At 37.3% G+C, this 15,277-nt stretch overlaps 1 protein-coding gene across 1 annotated transcript; it reads left to right on the top strand.

Moving 5' to 3' along the window:
* The first annotated feature begins 940 nt into the window (after positions 1–940).
* Positions 941–12,580, top strand: LOC580314 (C4b-binding protein alpha chain). Its single transcript, XM_030979196.1, has 7 exons — positions 941–1,015; positions 3,557–3,589; positions 6,459–6,644; positions 8,625–8,804; positions 9,519–9,689; positions 10,135–10,320; positions 12,381–12,580. The coding sequence occupies exons 1-7, from the start codon at positions 952–954 to the stop codon at positions 12,578–12,580; spliced, it is 1,020 nt and encodes a 339-aa protein (XP_030835056.1). The 5' UTR covers positions 941–951.
* Positions 12,581–15,277: the final 2,697 nt, after the last annotated feature.

The raw sequence follows: 15,277 nt of genomic DNA on the forward strand, positions 1-15,277 counted from the left end.
TAAAAAAGTGCATAAATATCAGAGGTGAAAAGGGGAATTTCTCGCACCTGAAAGGAGGTACTCAATGAACAGAGAGGAAAAGGACAGTAAGAAAGGGGGCACTTTGGGGGTACCTGAAAAAGTGGGAGCACAGTGCCCCCCCCCCAGGAAGTGCCGCATCTGGCGTAATGTGTACAAGTGAGAAAGAAAAAAAGGAAAATCATGTCATTTCATCAACATTATATATGTCACTGGTATCGCATTGGAAATAAACACCTTGCTTTGCATTGAACTGCAAATAAACCATTTGAAGAGGCAACCCAGGATGTTGTCGATGAAGCAAGATCCGTATTAAAGATAATCAAAATGAAGAGGGAGTACAAAATAATCATGTTACTTTAGAGGTGTCGTGGTCTAGTGGATACGTCGACGGACTGTCTATCTTTAGGTCCGCGGTTAGAGTCCCGCCGCGGCACTAATGTCCTTTGGCAAGACATTGGCCTACATTTGCCACACTCAACCAAGGTGATGTAAATGGGTACCTGACAGGAATTAATTCCTTGAAATGCTAGAGCGCCGCAGTGGCTGCCTTGCTAAAGGCAGGGTAATAATCGGGCCAGCGCCAGGAGCGTCACAACGTGATGGACATGTGCGCTATATAAGAAGCCACCATTATTATTATTATTATTAAGTCGTACGTGTCTCAATATTTAGCTAGAATAATGAGCTGATGTGTGCACAATATAATTATAACAAATCACGTGCTAATCCCTAGTTAATAAACAACCAAGATGGGTGTTTCGGGTCAAAGACTAAAGAAGTTAGTTACAAAGTAATATGAATCATTCTCGAAAGAGCTCGTATGAGAGCCACCTACATCTCATTACGGGCGCCTTCAGCAAGTAAATCAAATGTGCGGCCTGGACTAGCGGAGATCGTCTGGTACAGAAGGAAACCAGGGAGACCCTAAACATGAGTGTCCTTGGTTCGAAACTCAGTCCGATTACGATCGTCTTGATTTCAGTCCTTCTTTCAGGTATTGTTTTTTTCTATTTCCCCCCTGCATATTCTCTGCGAATTCATCAACTAACTGTATGTGATACTATGTAGGCTTACATTTATTTTGTATACATTATGTCGGTTATCCAAAGGCTGCCTCTGAAGCAAATACTTAACTTTTGTAACATGAGGATGATGAATTAGTTAACCAAACTTGCTGCTTTTCACTTTGCGTTATATTATTGTAAATGAACAAGAGATATATATAACATGCACATTAAACTGTACTTGTATTCCGTGTACTGTATCCTCGAAGCCCACGCATTTATGATGTTAATACCCAAGTACTAAGGGAGTAATGTTAAAAGAATGATTGTGTAGGTTGGGTACATGTCAGTATGCGAAGACATTGCCTTAGTATATGCATGATATTTGCTTGAAACCAATGGTACATTCATGGAGCATGACGCTAGCAAAATATTTTTTTTTCTTCAAATAAACAAAGTATCGAATGCCATCTATCGTTTTGCGTCAAGTAATTACGTTAATGATCAGTTGCATATGAGTTTACAATTAATTACAGCACTTGTAAATTCGTGAGTGTGGGTTTTCTGATAAATTTCTATGATTCAACCTCTCATTTGCCAGTAGTTCTAACTGGCTCGTTTGGCTCGTTTGTCACACGTGCAGATTGACACGAACTTATTGCAGAATTGCTCTTTTGCAGCACAAAGCATTTACTAAATTACCCATTTCCCGTATTAATTAGCTACATGAAAACTATTTTAACACCGATTAGTTTAACACAAGGAAACTATTCACATTGCCTTGAATTCTTTGGTATAACTGTCGATGTTCAGACTGAATGTTTCTTTTAGTTTGCTGTTGTTACCCTGTGCCTGGTGACGGGCCGTTGCCTTCACTTGCTGGGATGTCATTGTGCTTCGATGGCCGGGGAGCGAGGTGCATGCTTTGTTTGTTGTTAATGTCTGTTCGACCTAGCAGCGACGGGTTATGCACTTCGCGCTCCTGCTGTTGAGTTCCAGTGATTACTACGGGTGGAAATGGCGGCTTGTCATCGGGCTAACATATTTAATTTTACATAAATGTGTATAAAAAAAAACAAAAAACATATAAAAAAATGTTCTATTCATTTTTGTTCCAACATACCAAGATGCTGGCGTCATTGACAACCAGTCCGTTTGCCAGCGCGGCTACACTTAAATTTTCTACAACTTTACCGGCACATAGCCAGCGACACTCCCTGTCAATTGATGCCGACATCTTGGTATGCTCCTATGAGAATTGCCATTGCGTACGGGTAGTGAAAATGTTATACAAATATTGCTAAGTGTATGAATATTGTTTATTTTTCTTCATAATAAGTTTCAATTTAATTAAATTACGTTGTTTTAATATACACAAGACTATGTCATTGTTGTAACTTCCGGAGCCTATGACCTACAAGCATTGCTTTCTCTTTAGGCTCCATCATATTTCTTCCCTTATTCAACTTAGTCTTATGTATCATTCTTTTGTTTGTTTGTATAAACGCATCCTAAAATGAGTTCAAAATGTAACATGCTATATGTAATGATGTACTATACAACATGTGAGAAATATGAAAATAAATTGAAACTGAAAACTGAAACTGAACTGAAACTGAAAAGAAACATATAAATGTGGCACAGGGAGATCAATTTTGCGAGGCACATGATGGGCAAGATATCGACAAGGGGTGCTACCGTTTTGCCCCATAACCTATTTCCCCCCGCCACCCCAAACAAAAATGGTGAACGGCAGAAACAAGTGAGACGCAATCTGAGTCATTCTTCCAAAAACAGTGAAATTATTTAATTAGTGTAGAGCTTGGTGGCTTGATTTCGTTATTGAAATATAATTATGACGTAAATATTCCAAAGAGACAGACTCACTACCAGACTACCAGATGACGGTTGCTGTAATTTAAGTATACTGGGAAGGGGAGGGGCAGTCCTCAGCGACCTCCTTGTACGTCAATAACTCTAATTATTATCATTCTTGAGGGTATACCAGGCCCGTTTTGATTTCAAGTATGTAATGTTTTATTTATATGCAAGTAATGCCTGTTTTTTTTTAAATAAATAAATAAAAAATGCCTATGTCTTTTAGAGATCCCTATAGAAATTCCAATTACTCTTTTCGTCACATAGTATAGCGGACGGTAAGGCACTATATCGCGATTATGTGTTCCTGCTTTTGTTAAATGTTTTAAATTAAAATTGACTTTAAAATACTGTGCAGAAAAACGAACAGATAATAATAATAATATCGTGACAAATTCTTTGAACAGAATGACACTATCATTCAATATCATTGCATATAGTCCCGCTCGTCACACAAATTTGTCCCGTGCTGCGAACCGGTGCCCGGCACAATCGGTCCGGAAAAAAAATGACGTGAGAATGAGACCAGCATGCCTTATACTTGTAACCCTTAAAAAGTGTAGTGTACATGAAAACAGGATTTTCATATCTCTTAACAATTTTCTCTACACAACTACTTAAATCTTTCTCTCTGTTTCTTTTAATCGCCACAGGCCAATTATTTGTTGGGGTTACAGGACAATGCGGTAAGTTTCATTTAATGTGTCAATTCTAATGCGGGTACGTTTTAAACTATTGATTGACTGATTTTTATATTCATACCTTATATATTCATATTATCTTGATGATGATGAGGATGATGATGATGATGATGATGATTGTTATTACTATTATTATTATTGTTATTGTTGTTGTTATTGTTATTGATATTATTATTATTATAGGTTTTCCGGCCAGTTTCGCTACTTTGCCAATCCAATTCATTTTGCGTTTATTTACTTTTAACTCAATTTAGCTCTGTCTCTTTATTCCATAATCATTTGAATTCGCTCTTTAGTCTGTAGCACTGTTGTTAACTGACGTCATTTTATCGTGATTATTCATGTTTTGATGGTGGATTATTGGGGGGGGGGGATGATTGTACAGGCCATCCCCCACCTGAAATATTGGGGGGGGGGGGGGGATATATCCACCCCACCCCCCCCCCCCCCGGGATCGACACCCATGCCCCCCCCCCAATAATTCACCATCAACAACAAAAAATGAAGAAAAAAAGTAATAATGAGAGCCCGATGAGAGTAGTTAATGGTTATTACCGGCAAGATGACCATCAATATACACATTTTGCTATCTCATTTTCATAAAACATACATATATAAATAGAAAACGAAGTAAATGAGACAACCGTATATGAGACAAGAATAAATTGAATTTTCGCTCATACGGCTTCATCAGAAATTGATGAATTTATTCAATTTATTCAATCAACAGCATCATAGAAATGCAATGGGTCAAATGCAAAGCCGCAGCGTTAAAAAGCAACGAGCTAAATGTTAAGCGCGAAGCGCAAAAGTGCAAAAAAGAAGTAGAGGGTGTGAGAGAGAGATAATGGAGACAGAGAGGATAATAACTCAGGTAGCAAGCCCATGTGGGACCCACATGGGTCCCATATTCTCTGAAACATGGCCCCCATATGGAAAACCATCTGGGGGCCCTAAGGCATCTGCACCAAGAAGCATATAGGACCCATATTGACAAACCGATATAAGACAGATGGGACCAATATGGGACTCATACCAAACTGGGCCCAAATGGGTATGCCCAGCTTAATCCCATCTGGTACCCATATTGGATAACCCAGATATATCCCATGTGGGTTAACCCAGATTCCCCCATGTGTAACCCATAAGGGCTGGCTCAGATAGATCCCATATGGGTTACTAAATATTGGCCCCATGTGGGATACATAATATTATATTGGTTCCATTTAGCCTGGATGGCACAAGTGACCCAGATCATCCCCATATGGGCTTGTTACCTGCATGGGGAAAAGGGAAAATGGGAAGAAACGGGCAGAAGAAAAAAGGAAGGGGGAAGAGAAAAGGAAGAAAGACAAGAGAAAGAGGGACATATATGTTCCAGCATTTCCTTCGCGGAACTGATGTGAATGGGCGATGATTGTCGGACATTAGTATGACTTATAAGATAGTTCACTAGTTGTTATGTTGTTTCCGTTCACCCTTTTTAAAATTCACGTAATTCTTCCTTTGTTTGTTTTTTCACTTATTTTATTTCCTGATATTTCCTAAAACATTTTTCAAAACGCGAAAAGTTACAGTCGTGTATTTTTTAACTCTTTTAATTTGGGCATTATTGCCAAGAAAAAATTATCAACCAATTCCTCAATATAAAGAACTCTTAAAGGTAAAGGAAAGCATCTGAGCAAGAATATCACACTATCAGACTTTTGGCCAGTTCAATCTGAAGTGACTTTAAAGCTATGTGGGGTTGATGATGCGTTTTTTTTTCTCATAAATGCAGGTAAAGTAATAAAATATTGTATCATTGAAGAGAAAGACGGGTGTGTCCAAATGGCAGCATGTAGGAGACGAAGCTTTCAGTTTGTTCCCTGATTCATACTAAGTATCTATTTTGTTTTATTGATTTCATCCATTTCTTTGTTTATTTATATCTCTACATGTAAAACATTTGAAGAGCTATTTTCCGAAAGGAGCAAAATCTTTTGATAGCAAATGGAGATAATGATAAACATTTTCCTCTATTTTCCTTGAACAAAATTATTAACCTAAATTACGAGAGAAATTATGAACACATGCATCTTTTAATAACAATTTTCCATAGACACCTGAACAAAATCGGGTAAACAAAGAGTTCTTTCTTAAGTTACACACATGGATCTAGTGCCTCTTGAAAATAAGCTCTTTGTATGTACATAAACAAGCAATACAACAGAATACTCCAGTTCGATATTTTGGAGAACGATTATTATGTCACAACTTATTTTAGTTTTACTGAAAAGCTGATGTAGGCCTATGTATTGTATTCAAACGTAACAGGTATAAGATATTTAAGGTGTTTTTGAAGGTTAGAATGTTATTATGTTTGAAGTTTTGTTTATAACACCCTTCCAATAATAATGCACCTTCTAAGACTGGTTATAGATTTCGAAGAAAAAATAGTGCTCTGGTCAGGGCCTTAGGGGAATATTATGCCTATATTTTAGAGCGTTTATTATTATTATTATTATTATTGTTATTTTTATTATTATTATTATTATTATTATTGTTATTATTATTATCATTATTATTATTATCAGTATTACTATTATCATTGCTATTATTATTATTATTATCATTATCATTATCATTATTATTATTATTATTATTATTATTATTATTATTGTTATTATTATCATTATTATTATTATGCTTTTATCAAATCATCAAAATCATCATTATATATCATAACAGCATTATTGTCATTTTTATTGTTTTTAGACTCAACACTGAAACTCCTTTTCTGACTTTGAAACTCTCATTCATATTATTTGTATATACATGTATAATCATTGTGTTTTATTTCACCATTAAACAGATACTGGCTGCTCACCACCTGATATAGAAGGTGGTGGGACACCGAGTTTCTCTCCGGATGAGGACTGCTACGATACAGGGTCAAGTGTGAACGTCACCTGTAGTGGATATCTATTTGGGATAACGGAAGTTGGCGTGTGCATATCAGCTGGATATTGGGACGCACAGTTCCCACCAACATGCGAGGGTAAAGAAACCAATACATTTACGGCATTATATTTCCTTTAACCTCTAACGCGATCGCAAAGACTTTCGAAAACAAATCAACCCTACGCAATTTCAGTAGCATTTTGCATCACCTATTGAAAGCATTACAGTGGCATTTTAGGTTAGTCAAACATGAATTCTATTGGATACAATCATGAAAATCGGGGTTATAGAAATTGCCTTTGAGTTGATTTCTTGAAAGTATTGCCATCATAAAGATCATGTTCTACGGATTATCGTCAACGTGCAATGGCTATTTTATTAAAGCTTTTGTTACTGTGTATCATTCTATGAACAGTTCTCACGGTGTCCAAGGTATCTTAATCTACACTTATCTCCAAACTTCCAGAGAGCATACCTATACTTCTCCCTTGCCATACTCGTCTCCTCAATGATTGATTACGCGCCCACAGCGTCCTTATTACGTTCTCGTAATTGTTACGGCGAGTATCATGCGCGCTCCGTTATCTAACCAAAATACAATGACAAATATAATATACCACATTCAAACTTATATGTGACAGTTTTGGAGCTACTCTGATGTACCAGGATCTCCAAAGTATCTTTGCCAGTTCAATATTAAGCACCCTTCCTGTGTTTTATTCGGTACATTGATTTGAAAAATATTCAGGACTATTAAGAATGAAATAATGTGCCATTATGGTTTGTCATAGTCCAATACACAGTACTTATATCTCCGCCCCCTCTGACTAAGAAAAAAAAGAGGAAAAGTAATGAAAGTGTAATGTGCATATTCTTGTATATGTATTACCTTTCCTTTATATAAATAATATTGTAAATTTTTCTGATCTCTTTTAACTTTTTCTTGTTTGCCAAAAATACCGTAGCTACTATTAGCAATAAGAATCTACAAACCCTCGTCTCCTCGGTAATCAATGAAATTTGCAATGTTTATTTATGATTTAAAGTAAATAAGTTTTCGCTAAATCTCCCCCCCTCCCCCCCCCCCCCCCAAAGAAAAGGATGTCATTTTTAGAACAAGGAAGAGAAGGGTACCCTCGAATTTACGTTAAATGTTTTTTGATTATATTATGGCATGTAAAGTAGATAATTTCACATTCCTAGGTGTAACAATCAATGAATGATATTGACTGGAATGTTCATATTGCTGTTATATTCAAAATCTGTAGCGAGAAGTGTGGGTGTACTATGTGAATTAAAGTTCATATGCCCAATGACGTACTGAAATTGATATGTAATACTCTCCCTCTTCAACAATTAAATTATTGCAGTGATGTTTGATGAAATACTAGCAAATCTAATATTAAACAATTGCATATACTTCAAAATTATAATTAAATCTAATATCTATACGCCAAGTACTCCAATTTTCCAGTCACCCAACATTTACAAAATACATGATTCAGTTCCTCTTAATACACTGATGTGTACCGGTATGTTTTCCGTCAATTCCAAATTGCTTCCATAAGAATTGAGTAATTCTTATTCTAAAATCAATCGACATTTTCTCTGAACTCATTATCGTGTGCTGGTAATAGAACTTTTGAATTAAAAACAAAAATGAACAAATCTGATAAAGCTTTGTCGTAGTTATGTAATGAACAATTCATCGAATTGTGTGGTTATTTAGGATAAGTACATTCGACTCTCTATGTGTGTGTTTGCCGGTAATATATGTTTGTTTTGGAATTTAGTTTATACAATTTGACTCTGTATTTACTTAATATTTGCTGATTATTTCCCCCATCTACTATCTGTAAGGACCTTCTTCACAAGCATTTGCTTTTCTACTGGTTCTTTCCATATTCGATACTGTATTTTGTATGATTGTTTGTACGTTTTTTATGACTATGGTTAATATAAAATCTTTAATATCTTGAACATTACGTATTTGTTGTCTCTCTCTCTCTCTCTTATCCTCTCTCCCTCTCTATCTCTGCCCCACCCCTCACTCTCTATCTCTTTCTCTCTGAAATAGAATCAAGTTGTCCCGTGCCCACTGCTCCCCAGAACGGCTTAGTAAGCCCGGTAAATCACAACTCCTTGTACGATGAGATTGTGTATTCTTGCGACGATGGTCTGTTCCTTGACGGACCAGGCATGGCCGTTTGTATAGGAACAGGTCAATGGTCCCCAACTACGATCCCAACATGTTCTGGTAAGTACAGAGGCTTGAAAGAGATTGTAGAGGTATTGTGGTCTAATGGATAAGTATCCGTACTGTGAACAACATGATTCGGGGTTCGAATCCGTGCCGCAGCACTAACGTCCCTCGGCAAGACATTAAAGGTACTATGTCCCATTTGCAGGCCAAACAAATGAAAGGTAAAATTCCAACGGCATTTGAAAGATGATACTAATTTAGAACTTCTCTCGAAACAAAAGGAATTTTAAATGTATTGTTGTGGTTAAATAACGACCGTTAGTTGTCAAATCGAATTTAGCGATCGCGGTCGTTTTATTAAATAGTCTGATTTTCAGACCCTTGCTAACGGCTAACGTTTAAATTTCACAGATAGGACATACGTGACACGTTCATAATTCCTGTGAAGTTCTACAGAATTTGATGTTGGCTGCAAAAGGGATATACTACCTTTAATTTACATTTGTCACACTCTACCCATGTGTATATTAGTAAATGAGTACCTCGTAGGATTTATTCCTTGAATGCGCCGAGAGGTACTGTTACCGGAGCTAATATCCTAATTCCTTTAGAAGTGCATTGACATTTTATATCATAATGTAATATGCGCCATACAAGAACTGCATACAAGGAAAAAAAAAGGAGAAATACTTGAAATATTCGATCACGACTCTAACGATGATACTTCCCAAACTACAACTAACAATTAGTTTTGCTTCTCTTTTGAAGGAAACTGTACGATTCCCGTTATAACCAATGGAGAAGCAACATCGTCTGATGACGTACTTCAAGAGGGGAGTCAGATGACAATTTCGTGTTCTGAAGGGTACACTCTGACTGGGGTAACCGATTTCAGGTGTCACAATGAAGAATGGAACCCGGATGTGGGAGAATGTTTAGGTACTGTGTTTTATTATATTTTGGGTAGTTCAATCATTGTTCACTCTTTTCAAAATATCAACATCGGTCACTTTCAAGACGTAGTGACCGGACAGAATGATGTAGGTATCTTTATTTTCACACACCGTTTTTGTGTTTATAATTTTTAAGTTTGTTTCTATCCAAAACGTCACAGTAAGATTGATGAATAGATAAGATGAAAGCAAATTCAATATTTAAATAGATAATCATCATAAGTATTGACCAACATTTAGAAGTTTTACTTTAAGTAATATATCTCTTTACTTTTATTCCTTGAACCGTAAGTATAGATTCTTTACAGAATGTCCGCACACCAAGAATCTATCTTCTATTGTAAACACTGTGTGATGACAGTTGACCGTGAGTTGTTAAACCTGCATACTAGATATTGTGACTATTCCTTTAATTATCAAATCTATCACAGCAAATTGCCCCTCGCCAGACATTGCGAATTCGGACTTTGCAACAAACCAATCGGAAACAGACCACGGCGACTTCATCATCGTGACGGTGACCTGTGACGACGGTTTCACTTCCGGAACAGGGGATAATGTATCAGAACCTCTGACCTGCGGAAACGGTAGTTGGGACGTGGATGTATACTGTTATTGTGAGTATGGCTGTGTTGTTTGGGTGCAATATTTACCCTGTTAATTAACTTAGTTTCAAACATACTTAATCTTAAAGATAAAGACCAGTTATGGTCATGCGATTGCATTGTGAAAGAAACGTTGTGGAATCGATCAGAAAAGGTTGATCATCTAGCATATTATAAGTATTGGTGTGTACTGCAAGGTTCTGGAATCATCAAAATGATAAGAAATTTGGCCCAGTCTTCGCAAAGTTACAAGCACTGTACACAGAAAGATGTATATGGGACTACGCACACGTGCGCGACACGTGCACTTATCTCTCACAGTCCAATAGATAAACTAATCATATTGCTCCGGTCGTCTCATTTTCGCTCGCTGGAACATTGCCAGCACAAACCACTGACCTCTACCTCCTGGACGGATCATCGCCATTCCCATTCACTATACGTTACGTACTAAAAGGCTGTATTGTCTGACCGTTCATGAATATTCATGTTTTTGCTTACCTCGGCAAAATGCTTGCCTCTACTAAATGGAAAAATTACGGTGGGGGGTTGGATGAAACGGACATAATGAACAAATCAGAAACTGATCTATGATAATTCATGCTTCTTATCCTTCGTGTGCTTGACTTATAACCTTACAATCGCGTGGTAAATTGAGTCCAAAGTTCGACTTGTTGTAAATGTGTTATATAGGCAATGGCGAGCTTGCGACCTATTTTGATCAAATTACGGTGGGTGAACTTTCAAAAGTCAATGAGACATGAGGGTTCCAATGAAAGAGCTAGTGATAACGTACGTCGGGGTGGATGTGCTTTTCGTTTAAATAAAAAAATGTTTTTTTTTTTTTTTTTTTTTTTTTTTTTTTTTTTTTTAACGATTTTTTTTTTTTTTTTTTTTTTTAAAGTCCGTAAGCTCACATGTTAGGCTGCTGACTCTGACGATAGGGGGCGTTGTCAAATGAGACTAAACGGAGCTATATTATGTTACCAAATATATCAATTAGTAGGCTGTTTCCCGGCAAATTGGGGCGTTTCCAATACTGGTCTTTACCTTTAAGTGCAATGGGTTCTATGCGCTATTGTTCCTATGTATACATACAGTTTGCCCTACTTATACAATTGGGCAGACTTCCCATTGGTCATATGTTCCACTTGTCGTATATCTATTTACTTCTATGTAAAATCTTTTAGTTTGTCTCATTGGTCGAATGTGCCACTGGTCTTTCGTGCAATAGGTCCATGTGCCTGTCATATCGATCCTATAAAACCCATTGGATCTCTGTCCAAACGGGCTCGTTCCCATTGATTGATCGTACCTCCAACTGGTCCGACGTCCAATTCGTCATAGGCCTACATCAATTTGGTGGGCTATACTTTAACCTAACCTTAACTTAAAGCTTACCTGAAGTTTAAAACTTCGAGTAATCTTATATTATTGCTATAATTATGAACGGGAGGGGGTTTCTTCACTCAAATTTGAGTACCGAGCAAACGGAATTCACTCGAGGTTATGCTTTTTTTGTTAAACTTCGAGGTTTCACAAACTTAAAGTTTATGTCTACGATGCCGTGTGAACATATCCTGTGATAGGTCATGTCTTTCAACTATTTTATATTTTGTTGACAGCGAATTGTCCATCGATCTCGGCCCCTGATGATGGCTACGCCAACAGCCTCGTCGAGCCGTTCTATCATGGCCGCATCGTCGCTTTCAACTGCAGCCTCGGGTTCACATTGGTCGGGGATTCGAGTTCGACGTGCGACGACGGAAATTGGTTGAATGCCGTTCCCGAATGCAAAGGTTTGGAGTTATCGCCTTTCCTTTATCCCAACCTTAACTTAATGCTAACCTGAAGTTTAAAACTTCGAGTAATCTTATATCATTGCTATTATTATGAACGGGAGGGGGTTTCCTCACTCAAATTTTAATACCGAGCGAACGGAATTAACTCGAGGTTATATGCTTTGTTTTAAACTTCGAGGATTTACAAACTTAAAGTTTATGTCTACGATACCGTGTGAACGTACCCTGTAATAGGTCATGTCTTTGAACTATTTTATATTTTGTATACAGCGAATTGTCCATTGATCTCAGCCCCTGACGATGGCTACGCCAACAGCCTCGTCGAGCCGTTCTATCATGGCCGCATCGTCGCTTTCAACTGCAGCCTCGGGTTCACATTGGTCGGGGATTCGAGTTCGACGTGCGACGACGGAAACTGGTTGAATGCCGTTCCTGAATGCATAGGTTTGGAGTCGTCGCCTTTCTTCTAAATTATTTTTTAAACATTATCGATATTGAGCGTAATCTAATATTGTCTCATGATTTATGATCTTTTGTCTATTGTAATGGTTGGACTAAAAGTCAAATGCGATTATATTTTAAAACCTTAAAAGAACAATGAGCAGAGCATGAACAATTTGAAGCTGGCAACGTATCGAAAAGTTCGAAATCTGTATTTTCCTTCATACAAACTGGTAATTATCCCAATATGCATAACAGCATATTTGCCCTTGTATTCTTCTTTCTAAAACACTTTTTGAAATCTCTTTGTAACATGTGAGGGTTTTATTTCAAGCAGAAGAAAAGGTGATTAGTTTGTCTTTTGAATTTTGCTATTCATGAGAATACATTAGAAAGTTTTATATAACTCACTTAAGGAATCCAGCCATCTCATTGGTCGAAATTGCATTCATAAACTTTAACTATTCCTGTAAAATTCCCGGTAAAATTCCAAACCCATGTAATAGTTCTAAAATAATAGTTCTAAAATCCCGGCAAAATTCCAGTTACCATGGTTGCCGGGAAAATAGTTCAGTCTTGGTGAAACACCCATAGGTTCACATGTTAAAAACTGGTATGAGCGATCGAGGATACCGTACGTGTGCGAAGATTGGTCGGTAATTTCAATATCCAAACCGAAGGCAAAAGTGGCTGAAGAAGCTCTCCCAAGATTTCAACCTCTTGATGATGATCAAATGCAAGACTTGCCGACAGTAAGAGCACCAAAATGGGTACGTTAAATTCTCCATAACTAGTAGGCCTAGATTCTAGTAAGTAGGTCTAGACTCTAGTAGGCCCTAGTGCTAAAATCCTTCCCGAAGAGAGTGCACACATCCCTATGCATTGGCCATTGTGCATCGCACTCATGCTAAATTGGTCGATGTTTTAATTGCCAGAGATTCAAACTAATATTGCTCGTGATCCTGAAGGTGATACTCAATAAGTGAGGTGTCATATGAAAGCGCAGGTTTTTCTCCATATTCCCCACAGGGCCGGCCCACCCCAAAAATTGTAAAAATATCTTGCTTAGACTAGAATCTAGATCTAGTCTACTCTCAAAGATAAACTCATAAAAAACAACCGTGCAGATAAACTAGAGAAAGGCCAAGGTGGTGTCATAAGTTGACTCTTTTTTTTCGGCATATAAAAGTATTAATGACTGCTTTAATATTCGAGAAATAGTTGTTTTTATACGCCCTCGGGAAGGTTAGAATTGGGCTATTGCCCTCGGCACGCCTCAGGGCAATAGCACAATTCTAACCTTCCCTTGAGCGTATAAAAACGCCGAGGGCAATAGCCCAATTCTAACCTTCCCGAGAACGTATAAAAACAACTATTTCTCTCAAAGCAGTCATTAATACTATAATATCTAACTGATCTATCTTCTCTTGAACTATTTTGTCCTAAATGGGATAACAGAATATATATTATATACCTCACTTAAGAAATCCAGCCATCTGATTGGTCGAATTGCATTCATAAACTTCAACTGTTCCTGTAAAATTCTCGGTAACCATGCATAAAACATTTCAATATTTTTAATAACCATGGTTATTAAAAAAAGTTGGTCAGCGTCCATGGTTACCCCATAGGTTTACATGTTAAAAAATGGTTTGAGCGATGGAGGATGCCGTATGTGTGCGAAGGATTGGTCGGTAATTTCAATACAATTGAATCTCGATCGATCTTACCGACAATTTTATCTTGCATTGTTGACATGAAGACGAAAATAAACTTCCAAAAACAAAAAAACAACATCTGCCGATAGATCTTGATCTAAGTTCGTGCCAATATGCATTGCAAAAGTAAAAGAAGAGTCCGTATATGGAGCTTTTGGGAAGCATTCATCACACGCGAAGCCGGTTTCAATCCATTTTAATGTATATATTAGAGAAAACTGCCAAGCATGTTAACGGCGGGCCATAGACGAGTGGTCTAAGCGTTGGTTTTCGGTGCACCTTTTGTTGTACGCAAGAGTTCGAATCCCGTCTTCGACAAAAATGATAAATATTTTTAATTTTTCATTTTTTAGTCTATTTTTTTCGGCATATAAAAGTATTAATGACTGCTAGTATTAAAAACAACATCTGCCGATAGATCTTGATCTAAGTTCGTGCCAATATGCATTGCAAAAGTAAAAGAAGAGTCCGTATATGGAGCTTTTGCGAAGCATTCATCACACGCGAAGCCGGTTTCAATCCATTTTAATGTATATATTGGAGAAAACTGCCAAGCATGTTAACGGCGGGCCATAGCCGAGTGGTCTAAGCGTTGGTTTTTGGTACACCTCTTGTTGTACGCAAGGGTTCGAATCCCGTCTTCGACAAAAAAGATAAATATTTTTAATTTTTCATTTTTTAGTCTATTTTTTTTCGGCATATAAAAGTATTAATGACTGCTTTAATATTCGAGAAATAGTTGTTTTCATACGCTCTCGGGAAGGTTAGAATTGGGCTATTCCCCTCGGCAAGCCTCGGGGAATAGCACAATTCTAACCTTCCCTTGAGCGTAATAAAACAACTATTTCTCTCAAAGCAGTCATTAATACTATACTAGTAAATGCTTTTGGAATTCAGCGAAATCGATGTAACAGCGGTAATGGATGAAATGTTTTTCCTCTCTTTACTTCTACTTCGGGTGTTTCAGCCGATTGTCTCTTTTTTCATTTTCTTTTTTGGTTAAAAAAT

The sequence above is a fragment of the Strongylocentrotus purpuratus genome, unplaced genomic scaffold (genome assembly GCF_000002235.5).
Source record: "Strongylocentrotus purpuratus isolate Spur 01 unplaced genomic scaffold, Spur_5.0 spur5_scaffold_10, whole genome shotgun sequence".
Taxonomy (NCBI): Eukaryota; Metazoa; Echinodermata; class Echinoidea; order Camarodonta; family Strongylocentrotidae; genus Strongylocentrotus; species Strongylocentrotus purpuratus.

Excerpts from the sequence above, each read along its gene's own strand:
- LOC580314 (XM_030979196.1), top strand. The coding sequence starts at position 952 with ATGAGTGTCCTTGGTTCGAAACTCAGTCCGATTACGATCGTCTTGATT. Across the intron at positions 6,645-8,624 it reads GTTCCCACCAACATGCGAGG|AATCAAGTTGTCCCGTGCCC; the intron begins GTAAAGAAACCA and ends TCTCTGAAATAG. Across the intron at positions 9,690-10,134 it reads GGATGTGGGAGAATGTTTAG|CAAATTGCCCCTCGCCAGAC; the intron begins GTACTGTGTTTT and ends AATCTATCACAG.